The sequence below is a fragment of the Phaethon aethereus genome (assembly GCF_964289735.1).
Source record: "Phaethon aethereus genome assembly, chromosome: Z".
NCBI classification, from domain to species: domain Eukaryota; kingdom Metazoa; phylum Chordata; class Aves; order Phaethontiformes; family Phaethontidae; genus Phaethon; species Phaethon aethereus.
The window spans coordinates 22,634,121-22,655,641 of record NC_138577.1 but is presented as its reverse complement, the minus strand read 5'-3'; the positions used below and the strand labels follow the sequence as shown (position 1 = coordinate 22,655,641).

The following is a 21,521-nucleotide window of genomic DNA, read 5'->3' as shown; positions in this document are numbered from 1 at the left end:
CTCTGCCCAGCCTCTCAGGGAAGATGGATTTCCCAGTGGGTCTGTGATGCTGGCATCAGCAGAGGTCTTTTTGAACGGCATCATCTTTGCTGATGTGTTTTTTGATCATAACACAAAAAAAATCAGGGTACTGGAGCTTTGATTAATGTTTGTATGAGGCAAAATATGGGATTTAATAGCTCATTGAAACTGGGCACCCAAAAGCAGATGTTTATGCTCCAGACCTCATTCTCATTTATAATCCACTGTGATAAACAGGATTGCACATGTCAAACTGTGATCACATTCTCAGACAGCACCTGCTTAATAATGTGTATTAAAGTTTTTCTGTGTTTTGATGAGCAAAGGATATTGCATGAACATTACAAGTGTATTTTAATCAATGTTTTCCAAAGTGCTGGGGGACATAGGTGGAAAAAGCAATTAAAGTGGTTAAGTGTAGGTCTAATTGTTGTGACTGCTGTGATTGTATTGGACCCCATTGAAACGGAACCCCTTAGCAATGCCACCTATTCCAGCTTCACTTGAAGAGTCAGGACATTGGGTCTCTAAATCCACTGTCCCTCTCCAAAGGAGATGTCCAGAAAACTACTTCTGTTGCTTTCCCCGGCTTATCCTTGTCCAGTCTCTGGCGAGGCCCAAAGGGGCTGTTGCAGCACAGCGCCGTGTGGCTGTGTACAGAGCACAGGGTGTGCAGCAACAGCTGAATGCTGTTTTCCCCTCTTGCTTAAAGCCAACTGTTTTTTTCCAGAGTCATATCCTACTGTAACTCTGGTTTAGTACAGCTGGATATTTCCAAAATGTCTTAACACTTCTGTTATGGTAGTCCAGCAGACTTCAGGGATGTTTGAAAACACTGAACTCGGCACTGACAGTCTTTAATACTCTGCTTTGAATTGTGGGCAGTGCAAGGGAGCAGGTGCCTGATGCTAGCAGGTAGGCTACATTTCTGTGCCAGTGAAGAATAGAGATATGTCTTCCTGTTTTTACCAAGAATTTCCTATTTATCAAAAATGGCACATCCTAAGGGGACTTGGAAAATGTGGTTGTGACTTGGAAATACGGAAAATGGAAAAGAGGCAAAACGAATGCTTTAATATGTAAACAAAGTGTATACAGTTACATACTGCCAGACAAAACGACCTCTGTATCTTTAATGACTGAAATAAGCTGAAATTAGGAACTGATGTAATGTATACAGCTTGGAACTAATGGTTAATAAATGCATGCAATATATTTATATTTGTAAAGCCAATACATGCATTTAAAAGTATACAAACAGCTGTCTCCTAATAGGGCTATCAAGTGAGGATTTGTGGGATCTAAGTATGATTTGAGTGTAAATACTTGTTTTTCACTAAGTTCTTCTTTCAAAAGTATGAAAAGCTCAAAACACTTAGGTAACTACCCACAAACAATAATGTGACAAGTCAGACACAATATGAGTTTAACAGAGCTGTTACTAAGAAATACAACCTTGCACAGACATACTCATAATGATTTACTGTTTTGTGTTTTTTTAATCTGAATGGAAAAGAACAATCAACTAGCTGCCAGATAAATAGCTGCTCTTTTTTCTTCCCCTTTGGTTTTATAAGATACTAGAATAATGTGATAAGAACTTTTTAATTAAAAATTAACATGCATCTGTGGTAATGTTGTAATGTTTAACCTCATAAAACTTATAAAGATATGCTATTACATATTGCAGCTATAGTTTACCTTTATAAAAATACTTGTCTGAGTCGTAAGTATGAAAGTGTGTAAGACACTGCTCTAAGAAGTTGAGGAGACTATGAAAAAATGAAACTTTAATAGTTATTCTTTGTAGTACCTTGTTTTTTCTGTATATTTTCTTCCAAATGTGAGAAAAGCTTAGGCATGGGCATGGGAGGGGGAAGGGGGAACTGACTCTTCAGGGGAGAGGACTGGAATCTGTCTCCTACCTGCAGGAGGCTACATCTCCAAAAAATCTATTCAGTTGTGAAAATTATATCTGTTAAGGAGATAATTGGAAGCTAAGAATTGCTTGGGAATGGCTTCATTTTTGAAGGCTTTTTCATTTAAAGATCCTCTGTAATAGAACATTTTTAAATTAAGGCTAATTACCCTTGAAAGCTCCTGTGTCTCCAAAATAATATCTATTTACAAGGCTTGGAAATTCCCCATGTAACAAGCATTATGTAGACTGTAGCAGTAGCCATATTCCTTAGTAAGGCAGCCTCTAAATAAATGATCACCAATCCACGGCTCCACATTCTAACACAAAATTATTATCCTTAATATGGCATTACTGCTGAGACACGTCCCAGCAAACATGGGCTGACTTTGGATTTTGAGTCTTGTTTGCAGAGAAAACTCTAGTGGTTCTTGCAGTGGGTGATCCTCTGCCTGGGGCCATTCTTGCTAAACACTGTCTGCTCTGAGTATGTCTTAGTATTAATGAGTTTTTCCACAAGTAGGTGGAAGTGGTAGCCTGCAGATACAGGGTTTAAAATGGAACTGCAAGCTGCTTTGCTTGTAGAAAAGTATGAACACTTCTTGCCATTCAGACTTACGGGAACATTTCTCTGTTACTTTTTCATAAGCGCTATCTCATGAATTAAACCTTTTAGGAAAAGTAGTTTATATCTCATCAAAGTTATTCTCTAATGTCTGTGAAAGGTGGAACCTGGAAATATTTAGTAGGTGTCACTGCTTTGTTTTTCATCTCATGTTGTGTCTTCTCTTCCCCTTTTTGAGTTCTATGTATCTCCATCTGTGCAGGGTCTTCTTGATGCCAGTATTCTTCATGCAAATATTGTGTCAGGTCCTCTAAATCTTGCATGTTTTTTTCCCCTCATATAGCTTAAGCCATTTGAGATCTATTTGAGCATCAAATGTGTTCAGACAGACACATATTCAAAATAAGACTAGGGTTTAGCCCTTGCTACTAAATTTGTGTATTGGAAAGAAAGGTAAGTGTAGTCAATTATGAGCTAAAACTGCACCTGTAACACTTAAGGTACAATTTTTAACACTACTGATTGTAAAAACTTCCTTTAGTGTTCCCTCAGGGTCCACATAAATATTACTGGCTAAGAAAAGACAGTAAATCATTACATTGCTTTGGCTTTCATCAGTCACAGTTCACACAATTCATGTAAGAAAATGGATAACATCAGTTGAGCTGTTTGGAGGCATTAAAATTAAAGAAACAGCTGACCTGTGGGCATTGGGACTATTAATTACATGAGCCTGAGTCACTTGTTGAGGATAGAAGTATACCTTCATCCCTCAAACCTGCCAGTCAAGTGGCTGGAAGCGATGTGCTTGTTGGAGGAACATGCTGTGTTCTGCTTCTTAGTGCAATGTTCTGCTAGAATGTAGAGAGGCAGAGCCAAGGAAAAGTCAGACCCAAGGCATTTATTCATGCCTTGAAACTGATTTGAATACAGAGGGTTGAAGATGTATGATTTGACTGCTGCCATAGGAAGCTTTCTGTATTTCAAGGAAGCCAGAAGGCTTTGCTCCAGTCCTGGACTAATGAATTGTTCTTGTGTCTGTGCTTCACAGCAAGGAGAAGCATTAGGCTCTATTTCAGAAACAGGCAGCTGAAAATACTCAAGTTTTGGTTACGCTGCCTGCCTGCCTTTGCTATTTCCAGGCACCAGAGAGGGAAAACGGACTCTGGCTTTCTTGCTCAGAAGAAAGTGTTGCGAAAGAGAAGGCTCTGGTCATCTTTGGAACAGGCTGCCCAGGGAGGTGGTGTAGTCACCATCACTGGAATTGTTCAAAAAATGTGTGGACGTGGCACTTCAGGATATGGTTAGTGGGCATGGTGGTGTTGGGTTGACGGTTGGACTTGATGATCTTGAAAGTCTTTTCCAACCTTAAATGATTCTGTGATTCGGTGATTCTCACCCTGAAAGTGCCCACACTTCTTCGTAAGCTGGAGAAGGGAAGCTGGAGAAGGGGAGGGTAGGCTGGCACAGGTGTGCTCGACATCTGTTTGGAATGATTTATGGCAAGACTGTTCTCAGAAAAATTACTGGTGACTCTGTCCTGTCCCCTTATTGCCAGAAAAAAAAAAAAAAAAATCCTCCCATGGATGGGAGAAGAATGGTTTGCTCATGTTTGCAGTTACGGCTTTCACAAAAAGGTATGTGGTGTTTAGAACTGAGCATGGATGGATTCCTTGTGCCTGGGTGAGAGTATACAAATGTGGGAATTCTGTAGCACCATCTGTGATGGATTTTTAGTTACATGTTAAAGAGTTCACAAGTGTAATGTTAATGATGAGTTTTTTAAATTGTAGCTGAATGTCTTTATTGGACATGTTTGGAAGCAGCATTGCCAAGCATCATATACCTAGAACTGGAGATGAACTGTCGTACACATCTCTTGGGGAAACACTTAAATGACATAGCAGTTCAGCTCATTTTGAAGCCTTTATGTCTGCCAAAGAAGGTAATTGTTAGGAGGGAATCTGCAGAGTTATCAATGGGAATCACTATCTTGGGGATTGGACAATCACTCTCTTGGGGATTGTCATACCCCAAAAGGGTAAGAGTATAAATTACACCTATTTGCCTTTAGTTAAAAACCCCATGCAGATCTCTTAATATTCTTTTCTTTCCCTTTGCATTATGCATTTTTTTTCTGCTAAAGTATTTTCAGTGTGCTTTAAGCAGGCTCTTGGAAGTTGCTGTCTGCAACCTATTGAACCACAGCCCTGGGTGCATGGGGGCTGGAGCAGTCACGAACCATCTGAATGGTGCCCATGTACACCAACTGATGTGGGTAATGGGGTGGGTCATAGCTGTGGACCTGGAAGAAGCAGTGACTGAAGAAAGGACCGGAAGTTTACCTGGTCTGGTGGTGAACACAGTTATGGAAAAAGCATATATCATTTTTGGTATAGGGTCCTGTTTAATGGCAAAAAACGTATTTTGCACCCAGCAAGAAGATCCCTCCTATCCCTCCACCTCCCAGCAAATGAACTCTGCCTGTGTTAACTCCAAACAGCCAGGTAAGTTTCACGATTAATTGTTTTGCACCCTCCATGCCTGGGGAGCTGTGCCCCAGTAGCATGTGCAGATGCTCTCTTTATCCCGGGTATCGTGTGACTCAAGATGTCCTGAGCAATCAGTCATCACATCTCTGCAGGTGCAAAGCTTTCTCTCCAGTTTCCTCTCCTTTCCAGGGAGGAAAATACTGGTTTTAGTCACAAGGCATGTATACACCAAAATGTAACTACAGATAAACACAACTTTCATTCCTGAATCAATCTGCTTTTTTCAGTCCCTAAGAAAGGAGTCACTCATAATTTCTCACAAGATTACGAAGCAGGTGATAGATTTTATTATCCCATCTCCCCTGCAACTGATTTGAACTGTCAACTAATGAATCTAACCTGTTGAGACAATATGCAGCAGATGAGCATCTTTATAACTGTTATCTGGAGAGTATCTCCACTCCCTCACAGGCACTGCTTTGTTCCCTTGATGAAATGGCTGTTTTGTGAGGCACAGGATGATGCCCGCAGAACAAGCAGCTGTATAATTAATGTTCATGGAACAAGGTGTTTGCCAGTTCCTGAGCCTGTTGCTGTTTACTGAGGTGTGTGCTGTCTCTCCCCATAATATTATTCTCTTTCTAAACCTCTTGTAATTCAGTAAATGCTGCTTCATGCAGCATCTCAAGGACAGCAATATGCCCTGGTGGCCAAGAGGGCCAATGGTATCCTGGGGTGCATTAAGAAGAGTGTGACCAGCAGGTCGAGAGAGGTTATCCTCCCTCTCTACTTGCGCTGGCGAGGCCTCATCTGGAGTATTGTGACCAGTTCTGGGCTCCCCAGTTCAAGAGAGACAGGGAACTTTGGAGAGAGTCCAACGGAGGGCTACGAGGATGATTAAGGGACTGGAACATCTCTCATATGAGGAAAGGCTGAGAGATCTGAGGCTGTTTGGTCTGGAGAAGAGAAGGCTGAGAGGAGACCTTATCAATGTCTATACATATCTGAAGGGTGGCTGTCAGGAGGATGGAGCCCGTCTCTCTTCAGCAGTGCCCAGTGACAGGACGAGGGGCAATGTGCATAAACTGCAGCACAGGAAGTTCCACCTCAATATGAGGAAAAGCTTCTTTACTGTAGGGGTGGTGGAGCACTGGAACAGGCTGCCCAGAGAGGCTGTGGAGTCTCCTTCTCTGGAGACCTTCAAAACCCGACTGGACGTGTTCCTGTGCAACCTGCCCTAGGTGATTCTGCCTTGGCAGGGCGGTTGGACCAGGTGATCTTCAGAGGTCCCTTCCAACTCCCACCGTTCTGTGATTCTGGGATATGTTCTTTCCACTGGCTATGTAAGCTCCTCTCACCATAAGCTTTTCTGTATGCTTCTACGTGTTCTGTTTCCTGATGTTTCCAAAGTTGGTTTTGAGCTTTTTTCCAAGACTCCTGCTGAGTGTGACTTTCTTTCCACTTGAAGATGCTTCTCTTCAAATTTTGTCCTGGAGCAAAGTGAACAGGTTGAAGTAATCTAAGTGGGAGAGAGCCCCAGGCAACTGCTGGAAAGGGTTTAGGCTGTGGAGGAGGGTCTGAGAGCTGCCTGAGAGACTGACTCACGGAGGCCAGCTTAATTTAAGAAATTAATGAAGCAGAGGATATCTGAGAGATATGAAAAATCGTAAGAGGGACACAGTGACTAAAAGAAGGCAAGATAGATTAAAAGCAGGGAAAAAACCCAAACCAAGCAAGCCCCAAAAAACCCAATAAAAGAACAGTCACAGATGGGGGAAGCAGGAAAAGATTAGGGGACAGAATCATTATTCCCAAAGTTTTCTCCCATCAGTTCTAGCAAAAGAAGTCCTAATAGCTAAGTCTCTTTGTCAGCCAGGAATGAATGTATGTCAGTCCAATGCAAATTCCAGGTGTTCTTTACCTCGTGTCTTCAGTGCAGAATACAATATGGTCTGTTTTATTTTTCTCTTTGGTCAATTCTTTGTTCTCGTCAGTGATGAGATTGTGTGTTGAGTTCATCATCATGTAAATATTGTCAGGCATGGTAAGGTCTGTGCAAGAGAAGGAATTCTGCTGCAGACTCATGTGACAAGTATTTCCATGCATTGAGTTGACAGGGGAGAATAACCTGGTAAGCCTGAGTCTAATGATGTCCAGCAAAGTCTGTAGTCCTTAATATGTATAGACTTGGGCATCTGTGCTTCTTGGTCAGAGACATTGTTAAGTATTTTATCTGCTTTGTTTCTTTGTGTGCAAAGACATGCTAGGGGACCAGTCTAACCGAACTCAGGGTAGCTCTAAAGTGGGTTTTTGATGCAGTGGTCCGTGAGGGACTGAGGTGTGTTTGAAAACATTTGTTCCAACCACAAATGGCCATGTATATTTAATGTTTTGGTACATATTTTTAAAGCACTTTAAGGTAGTTGCAAAATAACACTCACCACATTGTTTTCCACTTAGGTGACCTTTTCCTGTTTTTTTGCAAAGCACATGCAAGTGTGAACAGCTCATCTGACTGCTGAAAGGGCAGGAAACCAGAGTTTCTCATTGCTTGGCTTCTTAAAGCTGCTCATTCTTTCTGGCCCTTTCAAACAGTATTGGTCTTCTAGAAGCAGCTAGAGCTGCTGTACTGTACATACGTTAAGCACTGTATGTCTAACCAGATGCACCATTACCAAAGAGCTGAAGGGCAGGAAAACAAAGTACTCATTTTTAAAAATAGGCACGTTTTGTGAGTGCAAAGTGAGGCAAGTGAGTATTGGATGATTTCCTTCATACATTTCACTTATCAGCTGGGTATTACTAGGAAACCTGACAATGACTCCCTGTCACTATTTGACAGATGACTGAAAGCCATCCATGTCTGTTAGTAAGAAGTTTGCTGATTCCATGATTCTCAAATCTGTCATTTAAGGCTAACAGTGATAAGCTACTTAACTAAGAAAAAAATCAACAAAGCAAGCTTGTGGTAGCAGTATCTCTGCCTGATTTACTCAGGCAGATGTATCTAAAAAAAGAGACAGGTCTTTCAGCACACTGGCCCTCCTGGAAGTCTGAAATAGAAGCAGGAACTTTTAAAGGTAAACACAGACTTCAATAGGAGAAACCTCACAGGTTACTGTGAAAGTCACTGCTACTCTTTCACTGGAGGAAGGGACCTGCTTTGCTTGAAATGACAGCTAAAATTAGCTCAGCCTCATCTCAAAAGTCCAATAATCCATATTGGTGGGCTGAGCTATCGCATCCTTTTGCTAAACTTGCATTTGCAATATTTTACTTCCTTTCTAAAGGCTCGCTCTTTTCCAGGTACCACAGCTTCTCTTGGCATTGCAGAGCCACAATAACTACTTGTGTTCATGTTTTTACTGTGTCATAAGTTCAGTTGAATGTTTTCTGTGTTATTTTGCATTTGCTATGGGGTACAGTTATGCACTTTAGACAAGAAACTGTGATGTACTTTTTACACAATAAATTCGCTGTGGTTGATCTGAGCCAATAATAACTGCTCTCAAACTTAAAAATAACTCCTCCATGCCAAGTAATAGAGAACATTAAAGGCAAGCTGAAAACCCACGACCCAAACCTGCTTAAAATGTCAATTTGAAATCGAGCTGAAGGTTAGATAGAACTAAAGTTTCCCAAAACATCCCCTGTGCTGGACAAAATACCTGGGTCAGTTTGTAGCTGTGGAACTGAGTTCTCATTTTACCTTTCAGTGCTCTTGACTTTCTCTTCTTAACGCAGGTGTGCAGAGAAGCATCTGCTATGGTGCTGGGAGGCATACATATTTTTTACTCTCCAGCATGGGTATGATCTGTGGGGTCACTGACTGCACCTGGACAGATCCTCTGTCTTCGAGGGCGGTATTTATCCTTCTGGCTAGTAGATGTAGTCATTTTACCATCAGGTTTTCAGTCGCAGTTCTGGCTTTGTTTGCATTTGACAAATAACCTCCCCTGGGTTTTTAATTTGTACTGATGATCAGCTTTATTCATGGTAATGTTTTCCCTATTCAAAAATGCAGATGTCCCATAACTGCCTGAGGTCTTTGGCCATCGGTGAACTGCACAGCTGAGCTCAGGAGGAGGAAAGTACTGCACTGGCCTACCTACCTTCCATGGGTGGCTGATGCTAATAATAGCTTCAGTCAGAAAAGGATGCTGGAACGAAAACATCAAAGTGAGTTGCTGGAAAAAATCTAGTGGGGATTTTCACTTTCACACCTAGCTATTTAGGGCATGCGTTTTGTTTATCTTTTCTTTCATCCATCTGGTTTTAACCACCATCTGCTCTCATTTCTATTCTTAAAGAGGCCAGCAGACTGGATTTTATATGTCTCCATTTCCTAGATACCTTAACTTTCATTAGAGGCCATTTTTTGTTTGTGATTTTGGGTTTTTTGGGGAGGGGGGGGGTTTGGTACACTGGGTTTAATAATGACATGCTTCAACTCTTCAGATTAGCACACAGGACAAATGTAATTCCAATAAAGTAAATGTAGTGCCAGTCACTTTTAAATGTTTACATAAATGTATAAAGTACTCTAACCTGGAAAAGCTGTAGTCACCTATGTATAAAATAAAATGGAGGTAAGAAACACTTAGAAAAACTTCTAATGTATGCAAGACGGAAAACAACTTATTGAAAAGCATTGTTCCCAGAAGGTTCCCCCAGAATGTCTGGACAAATGCCTCTGGCATGGTGTGTCTGATGAACAATGACTTTGATGGTAACATACACCACTACCTCTCCTTTCTACATTCTTTTGCCTCTTGCTTTGCTATTAGAGTGGCAGGTAGAAGAAATATAGGAAAGGCAATAAATGTTAACTGGGTTTAATCTAATCCAAATGGACAAAAGAACGCAGGATACACTTCTTTTGCAGATGATGTGGTTGCTTCACTTGGCTCTGACTCTTTCAGCCCACTTTTCCATCCTGAGCAGGCTATGCCTTTTTCTCTGTTCAGGATTGCTTCTGGCATGTCTGCCTTTGGTCGCAAAGAGCCTCTGTAGTACCTGCCATGCTGAAGAGAAGCACTTGCTTGTATCTAATTACACAGTAACTCAGTTTTCTGTAGACCATCAACTCTTCTACCTTCAACTCTTAACTTCCCAGAGCTCCTCTATACCTCGACATGCATAAGATGTGCATCCCGCTTTTGCTGAGTTTGAACATTATATGCAACTGTTGACCATTAGTAATAATGACTTGTACTCCTGTCTCTGGTAACATTTAGTTCTTTGTAGCTGTTTTGTTCTACAAGCAAACTTAATTGCAGAAAATAAGGCAAGAAATGCTTTCAATCTCCTAAATACTTGCTCTTCTCTTTTTGTGCTTCATGTTTATAATATATAGTCAGAAGTGGCCTGTACATGCCTAGTTACCAGCAACATATGCATGAAAAACAGATACGGTTGCTCTTGACAGAAAGGAGTGTCATGGAGGCAGATAACCTGTGACATGGGCTCTTACCCCATATATCTTATAACTCTGTTCCTGCATTGTCTGTGTTATCTGAGCACCGATAACACTGACCTGCTCTGTGTATTCAGGAAACTGCTTTCCTACGCATAGAAAGAAAATAATACTTAGCCTAATCTGTAGGAAACTTGTCTCCTGTTCTGTGTCCTGCAGTAGCTGAAGACTGGATTTGGAAAGGAGAAGGGGGAGCAGGAAGAGAAAAAAACCCGACTGAAGTAGTGAACTCTTTGTTCTGTTTAGAGGATTTTGACTACCCTTTGGCATTATTTCCTTTAACAAGGAGGTTTTATGTGTAAGATATTTGGGCATTGAGAAAGGCTAAAAAAAAAAAAAAAGCAAAAGAATCTAGACAGTTCTTTTAGGGCACAAAACACTACTCCAATTGTTCCTCAGGTTTGAAGCCAAGTGTCTCTAGTACTGGGCATGATGCTTTACCATCACACAGATCTTTGTTCCTTCTGCACGATTGATGCAGTTGCGTAATGGGCCTAGTGGTCTTTTATATGGGAGGCAGGCTAATGCTGGGCATAACCGTTCTATCACTGGCATACAGTATCTTAAGTCTTGGTCTCACAAAGTTCCAAGCACCTTTAACAAACAGCATACTGAAAATCACCAGTGCTTCAGCAGAAGCAGTAGCAGCAACTGGAAAAAGCTGCTGCTGGCAGAATGGGTGGCCAGGGTGCCAGGATGTCCCACTAAATATCTCATAGACAGATGCTCTTTGGCTAAGTGAGCACTTAAAAGCGTTCACATTGCAGGCAGAGGCAGAGTGGATATGATTCCTACAGGACACTGCATAACATATTTGCAGGTGTTTGTGGTCATTAGGTTAAACTGCTTCTTATGGATGGGTAATACAGCTGGCACCCTTGGTTCTTGGCAAGGTGGGAACAGACCTTGGAAACACCCCGGGAGGAACCAAAAACTAGCACAGCCTATGTGACCACTGGACTAAGCACCCTCTTTTCTGTTTCTGGGAAAACGTATGATTGCCTTAAGCTCTTGGTAGTCTGCCTGCTTTTTAATTAGTAGATCACTTCACATGAAACTGTGAAAGAAGTCAGGTCTTCGGAAACTTTGCCAAGCTTCTAACAAAGGAAATGAAAATACATAAATTATAGCAGAAACAAGTGCTTAGCATTAGCTCTGCGGTGAATTAGGAAGGACAAATGGTATTACACCTGTGTGTGGGGATGATCTGTGCCAATAAAATCCTTCAAGGGAAGTGGCACGCTGAAACTACATGGCAGCATCAGAGCAAAGGTTTAGTTCTGTATCTAGTTTAGCTTTTATGTGTTTTGTACTTGATTTGGTGAGTCTGCCTATGCTAGATACCCTGCAGGCTATGAAGTGAATACTTTACTGGAAACACAACAGCAAGTGCCCCAGAGATCAGGGAAAGCATGGAACACAAAAGCAGAGCATGTGCGGATCCATGTAGGGTGATGGGAAAAGCCTGGTGCGGAGCTGGTGGTGTGAAAGATGTTAAGCTAGAAGAATGAAATGAGGGGCATGAGCTAGGGAAGAAGTCAGGAGGAGAAATGAGACTTAGTCAATCACTGAAATACAGTAAGATTAGCAATAGCTTCTCCAGACATAATCACTCTCTCCTCTGACAAGTCGCAAAGGCTTGTGGCGCGCTTTGTGTAAAAGCCACAATTTTAATAACACAGTTTCCATACGGTGGTGTTCTAGAAATAAGCTGCATACTTTTTATCACTTGTATATGCTGGTTCGTATTCCAGTGATTATATTATTCGTGGGTCTCATTGGTTTGTCCCATCTTTAAGTAGAATATAGTTCTTTTTGGACAAACTGTCATAACTTCATTTCAGCAGCTGAGGGCACTCCATGACCGGCTAAGTGGAAAACACGCTGCTGCTGACAGCTAACCTAACCTGTTGCTGGAGAGCTGATATTTTGATAGCAGAAAGCAAGTGATGAGGCCAGCGTGGTAAAAGGCCAGTTCTGCATGCCAAACCAGCATGGGGTGCCACCGGCGCCCAGTATGGACTGCAGGGCTATCAGTGTGTGTGACTGTAGGAGCACAGTGAATTGGCTCAGACTGGCATGCTGGTGATGGAAAAGCTTGTTAGTGGGACAACTGTAGGAAGGAATTTCAGTTTTGAGACAGTCTGGAAGCCAGGTAGATGGCATTGATACAGATTTCACATAAGGACTTAGTTGCCCTGGCAAGTTCACAGCCATGAACACAGTGCCAAGGCTCTGTAATATGCAGGGAGTTGGACATCCAGGTTTCAATGCACTTCTTTCTGGAAATTTAAATCTTCAAACACTTCTTTTTCCCATTGCTAGGGTAAGAACAAATGGTTCCTGCCAAGACCTTCTTCCCACAAGCCTGTAATTAGGCCACTTATGACTCTGTCAAATTCACATTCCTCATCTGACCCAGGGATTTATGCATGCCCAGGCTTCCCAGACCCTCAATAATCAGGCTTTTATGAAAAAGCTGTGCACTTGTGTCAAAATGAAGCCGTAGGGATAAGGGACTACTTTTTCCCTGAGACAGAGGCAGAAGGCACGTCTGAAGCCTGAGTTCAGGCTACGTTTGCCCTGTTTCTTGGCAGGGTAACTGCAGTGCAGCATACTGATCTGGCTATAAAGCTGCTGCTATCTTAGCTAGCTTGCAAATAAGCTTCTCATGCAAACTGCAGGTACATTTGAGCACTCTGCTGATACAACCTGGAAGAAAAAGTGGAAGATTACAGAGCGCTGGCTATGATGGCTTTCCCCTTGCAAGATATGAAAGGGTCAGTTTCAAGCCTTTGCATTAATGTTATTTTATCAAAGAGAACGGTTTTAGAAGGAAAAAGTTAATTGTATTGATTGCAAAATGTCCAGTAGCTCTCCACAGAAGCTAAGAAATGTAACTAATGTAAGTGTAAGAAATGTAAGTGCCAGCACATAAGCTTTTAGAGGTCTTCTGGAGCACTTAGGTATTGAACTTAGTACCTACAGCTAAAGTTACCTGATGAGCTGTGCATCTTTGGACTTAAAAGGCAGGGCAGAACTTGCAAGATAGTGGAAAGACTGGAGAAGAGTAAAGATGAAGGAGCAAATTCAGAGGCAGAAAAGACAGAAACACAATTCATCATTGGGGTTGAGAATGCTGTCAGAATTCCTTATTCTTGCAATAGCTTTTCCTTTGTAAAACCTCACAATGAATAATATGGTAAACTTGGCACCTTGAGATAAGTGTTAGGTAAATACTACCTGTACCGATGTGGGAGAAGCAATCTTAGAGTAACTGAACAGGCTGCACAGGGCAGCCTGGCAGCCTCATGGCCTTTTGTAGCTTGGAGTGAACACAGCCTTAAGACTTTGCTGAAGCAAAGTATGTGAGAATGAAAAGCCCTAGTCTTGCTTAGCAGAACACTTTGTATATTCAGCTTTAACCATGTGCTTGTGTCCTCTTAAAGTCAAGCTTAGCAACCTCCCCCAAACCTTTACGAGACAAGGCCTGTTTTTCTTAAATTTGCTTTTTACCATGTGTAGTACCATTTCTTTCCAGTGGAGGGAAAACGTGTACTTCTATCCTGCTTATTTTCCCCTTTTCCCATATGCCTTTCAGTTCAGCAGACCAAAGGAACTTACTGACGGAAAACAAAGCATCAAGAAATCATGTTTATACTAAGTGACTTATTTTGCAATAACGGATACTAATCTGGAGAAATGTAAACTGCATGAGAGAAACAATATTAGCCTGGGAAGCCAGTGCTTGTCAAGCGAGGGGGTGAGTGGGCACAGGACTGAGTACAGTCTGTGTATCCCCATTCTTCCCTCTTCTTGTTTTTACCTCTACCCCTATGGTTAATCACTAGTAATACTAAACATGAGTTGACTAGACTTTCCAGACTGAGGTAGGGAGTAAGGCACATGATGGAGCACATCTCCAGGAAAAAACTGCAGGTGGGTAGAAGTAGAGTGTACACAATCCAGTATATGTGGCACTTGATCACTCTTACCTTCATAATGCAGTACCTATGTAGAGAAACTTAAATATTGCCATTCTGCACTTTCATTTTTTTTGGGGGGGGGGGAGATGGGGAATGTCTGATAAAGCATCCTGATGTTGACACTGTAAAATAAGTATATTTTTCTGTTAGTTTAAGATCTGAAATGAGGGTTATTTAGAAACTTGCAGTGAAATAATTTATACAGTTACATCCTCAGAGATTCATTTGTATTAAATCAACTAGACTTCATTTTTTACCAGCAATGAAAGTGGGCAGAATTATTCTCCGTGTGTGCCAATAAGCAAATAATACTTCAGAAATGTGTAAGAAACCAAAGAACTAATGAACTTCAGCTTTTTTGCATCTTCAGAGTTGGAGAAGTGCAGAACTATTTCACATTTCAAAACTTTTCTCCCATACACACGCTTTGCCCTTCAACAATCATCTGTACTCAAACATCTAGATCAGACCCCCCACTTGCCTTCAGGGGTCTTCAAAATTAACTTCTGTGCATTTGGGATGTTTAAGGTTTAAGGAAATGTTTCTGCTTGTGAAAATAAGATTTTCTAGCTGTCTGTTGCTGGATGGCTCTGGGAGGTGTCACTAGGCATGGGTTCCCCATGCAAAAGGAGGGACAGGGTTGCTCCTTGGCACTGGGGCATGCACCCCAATGACTTGCACTGTCTGAGCAAGTCCATGGGCCACAGCTTCATGCTGGCCTTGGGTTTCTGCTGAGGTGGAGTTGCTTAGGAATAGGTGGGAAAAACTGCTTCCCTTCCTCATGTGCAGCAACAAATACTTGTTAGGGGGCTACTCCTACAGGCCACAGCACCCATCGTCCACCAGAAACTGCTGCTGCCCCGCGAACAGCAGTAAAGTCGGGAGAGCACGCCTTGTGTGGAGGTTCCCCCGGCCGAGCTCCCCCCGGGGGGCGGTGGCGGGCGGACCAGCCACCGCGGCCGCAGCGTCTTGCAGTGGGAGCCCGGAGGCGCCCGCTCCGGCTGCCCCAGGGCTCGGGCAGGCTTTATCCCCTCGCTCGCCAAGCTGCTCCGGTCCCCCTTCCGCCGCAAGGCTGGGCAGGGCGGCCCGGGGGCAGGAGGGCCGGGCCGGGCCGCCCCGGGGCCGGGCCAAGCCGGGCGGGCGGAGCGGGGGCCGTTCCGCAGCGCTGGGGCGGAGCCGCCGCCCGCGATATAAGGGGCGAGCCGGGGCGCTGCTGGGCGTCGGAAGCGTAGAGGGCAGGCGAGGGAAGGCAAGGCAGGCAAGGGCAGGGCAGGCAGGCAGGCAGGACGGACGGAGCCGGCGAGGCGCGGTGATGGAGCTGCTGCGGACCATCGCCTACCCGCCGGGCGGCGGCGGCGGTGCCAAGGGCTGCGAGGCGGCGCTGGGCAGAGCGGCCGGCGGCGAGTCGCGGAGGAAGAAGGCGGAGGAGCAGCCGCATCAGCACGCCCACCCCGCCGCCGAGGTCTCCCGGATTATAACCGACCCCACGACGGGGAAGCGCTACTGCCGCGGCAAGGTGCTGGGAAAGGTAATGGCCGCGGCGGGCGCCGTGCGCTCCCGGGGCGGCGGCCGGTGCGCCTCGGTCCGGCCGCCCTGCTCGGCGGTGCGGGGCGCCGGTCCGGGCGCCGCGTGCGGCGGGCGCTGCCTCTGTGGGGCTGCTTCGCCCGGGGGCTGCCAGAGTGCGCCGCCCCGCCGCCCTCCGACCTGCCCGCAGCGGGGGTCTGCCCCGGTCCAGGCGCAGAGGAGGGTCCCAGCGCTCTTCCTGTCGCCGATTCCTCTCAGCTCTGCAAGGCGAGCGGAATCGTGCCCGCAGCTCGGGCAAGCCTGCAAAAATGGTTTTGACGCCGCACGGGAGGCGGGGGGGGAGCCGCAACGCGAGCCTTCAGAGGCGGCGAACCCAAGACACATCTTCTACCAAATTGTCCTGTGCAAAGGAAGTTGCGCTCCTTGACTAATGCATGAGCTGGTGGATGACTAAGTGTGGGACTTCTTTCATACCTGTTCTAATTGCCTTTTTCTCGTGTGTCTGTCTAGGGTGGATTCGCCAAGTGTTATGAGATGACAGATTTGACAACAAATAAAGTTTATGCTGCAAAAATCATTCCTCACAGCAGAGTAGCGAAACCTCATCAAAGGGAAAAGGTGTGTGTGCATGAATGTGCAAAAAATTTTTCTTTTTCTCCTCAAGCTCTCTATGTGTGCTGGATTGCCCAGCCCTTTTCCTGACATAGTTCTAATAGAGATGCCTGCTCTACCTTGTGGATGCAAAGGCTAACACCACTTTTTTTTCTCTCCCCTCTTGTCTCTTCAGATTGATAAAGAGATTGAGCTGCACAGAATGCTTAATCATAGACATGTTGTGCAGTTTTACCACTACTTTGAAGACAGAGAAAACATTTACATTCTTCTGGAGTACTGCAGTAGAAGGGTGAGCATCAACTGGGAGAAATCCAATATTTACTTACCTGGAATCTGCAACTAATTTAAATGTGTGAAGTGTAAAAGGTATTTTTTGTGGCTTCTTTAGTTGTCATTTTTCTATGCATTGATTTACTTCTGCTTAAGGTGAATTTTGTGCATGAATGTGCAGTGACATTTCTGTCTTTATTTTTCCTCTGCAGTCAATGGCTCACATCTTAAAAGCGAGGAAGGTATTGACAGAACCAGAAGTACGATACTACCTCAGGCAAATTGTGTCAGGGCTAAAGTATCTTCATGAACAGGAAATCTTGCACAGGGATCTTAAACTAGGTAAGTTCTGCCAACTTCAAAACACTCCTCCAGCCCTGTCAGCATTGTACCACTTTACACTTGCATGGTGATAACTTAATAGAATCAGCTCAGTCTGTCTTTACAATGGAAACCTGGAGTGCTTAAGGGATGACATTAAGCATTCCTACTTTAAAAAAAAAAAATCTTGGCTAGCTTCTGGCTTTGAACAAAGTATGACTCAGCACCTGTGGCAAATGCATTCCTACTTTGCAAGAAAGGGACTAACTGGAATTTCTCTGTCTGCTAGGTAACTTCTTTATTAATGAGAACATGGAACTGAAACTGGGTGACTTTGGCTTGGCAGCTAGGCTGGAACCACTGGAGCACAGGAGGAGGTAGGAGCATCAAAAAATGTAAAGTCTAGTAGTAGATGAAATCAAATTCACTTAGAAATGAGAAATCCGGTTCCATAGAAAAAGCTAACTGCTTCTGGGATCAAGATTTTGCCTTCTAGAAAACAGGCTGCTATACTTTGACTTCTGCTTTCCTCTGAGCACTTGAATAACAGCAAATGCCAGAGGCAGGTTACCTGACTGACGAATAGTGCAGATATGAGTCTGCTGTTCCTGTATCATGAAGACGTCATGAAATGCATCCACACTAACATTCATACAGCTCTTTAGGAGTCTCTGAGTTCTTGTCTGAACATGAGAGGAAAACCTGCCCTATGAAAAATAGCTTCTGTCCTGTTTCTACCTGAAGTACTAACCAACTCTGTGGCCTCTTTGATTTGCAGAACAATATGTGGCACACCAAATTACCTCTCTCCAGAAGTCCTCAACAAACAAGGGCATGGCTGTGAATCTGACATCTGGGCCTTAGGCTGTGTAATGTAAGTACTTTACTGCCTTTGAAATGAAATATTTCTATCGTTGGCTTAGGCTTTTAAGAGTTCAAAGGGGGTGCAGTACTGCATCAGTTTGCAGACCTTTATACATGTGTAGCCCAAGTGCAGAAATTTTCCTTCATGTTAGGAGACAGACAAGGCCTTTTCAGTGGCGGTACATAAGTATTGTGGGTGTGTAAAATAAATAAAATTGGTTTCCTTTGCTTTTAAACAGGTATACAATGCTGTTGGGAAGACCTCCGTTTGAGACCACGAATCTTAAAGAAACATACAGATGTATAAGAGAAGCAAGATACAGCCTGCCTTCATCTCTTTTGGCACCTGCAAAACACTTAATAGCTAGCATGTTGTCAAAAAATCCTGAAGATCGGCCCAGTTTAGATGAAATAATTCAACATGAATTTTTCCTACAGGTTTGTACTGTCTAGTGTTCTAGATGGAAAAAATATCTACCCTAAAAGTGCACTGTGTGGTCTAAATTAATTTTTTTATCTCATTTTCACAGGGCTTTACACCTGACAGACTTTCTGCTAGCTGTTGTCACACAGTTCCTGATTTCCATTTGTCAAGTCCTGCTAAAAATTTCTTCAAAAAAGCAGCTGCTGCTCTCTTTGGTGGTAAAAAGGATAAAGCCAGATACTTCGACACACATAGTAAGTGGATTGTAGCTATTCTTGAAAGTTACCTCTATGCCATCAATGTCATGCTAGTAATGTACAGCTATGAGAATAACAGAGAGCTTGTGTTTATGTCTCAGAGCTTCCCTGGGTTAGTTTTGACCTCTTTCTCAATATGTATAGATGGTAGCCTGCAACCTATGCCAACTTACATAATACTTATAGCATACTGACAGTCTATATTGGCCATATGTCAGTCTGTAATGTCTAGTTTCTTAGTGGTCTGTATATAATGACACCGCTGTTCTAAGAGACTATGGCAGGTTTAGAAGAAGCTACTGGAGGGACCCAATGTGTTTTCTGCAGTTAACTTGTTGGGCTTTCTGTAATTGAACAGCACACTTCCAGATGTGGTGTTAAGTATTTTTTACTGTATTACAGACAGACTAGCTAAAGAAGATGAAGAAATCTACAAGCTCAGACATGACTTGAAGAAGACATCGATAACCCAGCAGCCCCACAAACACAGAACAGATGAGGTAAGCGCAAGTGCAGTTCAATTCAAATCCAATAAGAGTTGGGTGGAGTAGCTATAATTAAATTATATTTGACTTGGATATCAGAGCTAGACCTGCACACAGCATAATCAAGCTTAAATGATTAGCAGAGTTGCTTTAAGAAGGCTTAACCAAGCTTCAGCAAGGTATGGTAGCCTTTGTAGGGAGACTATCAATTTTGGCTTTTCAGTAATTACAGTATCTGCGTAGACTCCATTGTTGTCTGTGTGGTGAATTGTCTGCCAGGTGCTCTTTCTCAATATTCCACATACAGAGCTTCAGTTCATTATTAACTAGGACTTAGATGTCAGCAATTTATTCTTTACTAACTCTTACCATTTAGTGTTCAGACCTGCACACAGCTTTTTCTCTTGCTGGGGCAAGGGAGCAGAAGACTGATTAATAGCATGTAAGATGCAAATCGAAGATCTAAAGAATGGAAAGACCTGGCATGCTTCTTTAAGCTCAAACAGCAGCTCTTTGTACTTGCTGGAAACATTAATACCAGTGCCTCTAGAATTTATCATTTGTTGAAAAACAGGAGAGCCATGCAAAACTTGTGTGTAGGACTTGGCTTGTGTTATGTTTGATGTTTACATGTCTGGCATCTCTTCTAGGAGATCCAGCCTCTTATCACAACAGTAGCAAAGCCAGGAGCGTTGCCAGAAACTAAACAGACTGGAGATTCTATTCGGATGATAGTCAGAGGAACTTTGGGAAGCTGCAGCAGTAGCAGTGAATGTAAGTGCAGCAAAATGTAATCTCTAATTCTAAATCCTGCCTTTAGTTCTGGGACATGAAGAAAGTAGAAGCTGGAAACAAACACCTGCTTTCCTCCCCACCCCCCATTTTTCATGATCTAAATTTTACAGCAAATATTTTGGAAGAATTTAAGCTGGAAAGCCATAAAGGCTAAAGTACTTAAAATTACAGTCTGATAACTGCAAGGTTTAGAATGAAGGCCTGCTCTCTATGTGTTCTTGTCAGTCTAATAATCCTTCTCTTCCAGGCCTGGAAGACAGTACCATGGGAAGTGTTGCCGATACAGTTGCAAGAGTATTGCGAGGATGTCTAGAGAACATGCCAGAAGCAGACAGCATTCCCAAAGAACAGCTGACAGCATCCTTCCAGTGGGTTACAAAATGGGTGGACTACTCTAACAAGTATGGCTTTGGGTACCAGCTGTCAGATCACACTGTTGGTGTCCTTTTCAACAATGGGGCGCATATGAGCCTTCTGCCAGACAAAAAGTAAGAATGATTACAAAACCACTAAATCACTAAAGTGGTTTAAATATGGAATGCTTTTATCTCATCTCTAACCTCTTTACTTTCTTTCTTCTCTTGCAGGACAGTACACTACTATGCTGAGCTAGGCCAGTGCTCTGTCTTCTCAGCCACAGAGGCTCCTGAACAGTTCATTAGCCAAGTTACTGTACTGAAGTATTTCTCCCACTACATGGAAGAGAACCTCATGGATGTAAGTTCACCACCTTTGGGATCTTGAGCTGTAAAAAATACAGTAAATGTGGACTGAATGCTTAACACAGTGTCTGTTCCCTTTCCTAGGGAGGAGATTTGCCCAGCCTAACAGATGTACGCAGGCCCAGGCTTTACCTCTTGCAGTGGCTTAAATCTGATAAAGCATTAATGATGCTCTTCAATGATGGCACATTTCAAGTAAGTTTAGTAGCACCACCAGAGAAAATATTTCCCAAATACTTCATTTCAGTAAAACCCGATAAATGCCAGAAACTGAGAGGAGAAAGTATATAAACAGAAGCTTGCTTCTTTTACAGGTGAACTTCTATCATGATCACACGAAAGTCATCATTTGCAATCAGAGCGAGGAGTATCTCCTTACCTATATCAATGAAGAGAGGATATCCACAACGTTTCGTCTGACAACTCTTCTGGTTTCTGGATGCTCACTGGAACTAAAACACAGAATGGAATATGCTCTGAACATGCTGCTGCAGCGATGTAACTGAAGGGACTGACTCTGTTAAACCAAATGGACCCTCTTGTTCACTGTGAAACCTACAGTGGAGATGGTGGAGCAACTAGTATGTTGATGATGGATGTGTGGTGGTACGAAAACTTGACTGTTCTAGTGTGCTGGGCACACATCTGTTTGAAGCCTAAACGTACTGTTGGACTAAAATGGTGTCCTTCGGACCATAGTTTTCATTGCTTCATGTGTGTTAAAGATATTTTTGACTTGAACTCTGAGCAGACTGTGACTGCCTGCTCTGTAAGAGAGCATTTTTG

General features: G+C 43.2%; 1 protein-coding gene across 1 annotated transcript; it reads left to right on the top strand.

Annotated features, from left to right (window-relative positions):
• Positions 1–15,770: 15,770 nt before the first annotated feature.
• Positions 15,771–21,241, top strand: PLK2 (polo like kinase 2; the record flags this gene model as incomplete). Its single annotated transcript, XM_082013250.1, has 14 exons — positions 15,771–15,986; positions 16,493–16,600; positions 16,770–16,886; positions 17,080–17,209; positions 17,478–17,565; positions 17,967–18,062; positions 18,292–18,490; positions 18,583–18,730; positions 19,136–19,233; positions 19,869–19,992; positions 20,261–20,501; positions 20,601–20,730; positions 20,820–20,930; positions 21,050–21,241. The coding sequence occupies 14 exons, from the start codon at positions 15,771–15,773 to the stop codon at positions 21,239–21,241; spliced, it is 1,998 nt and encodes a 665-aa protein (XP_081869376.1).
• Between the last annotated feature and the right edge of the window lie 280 nt (positions 21,242–21,521).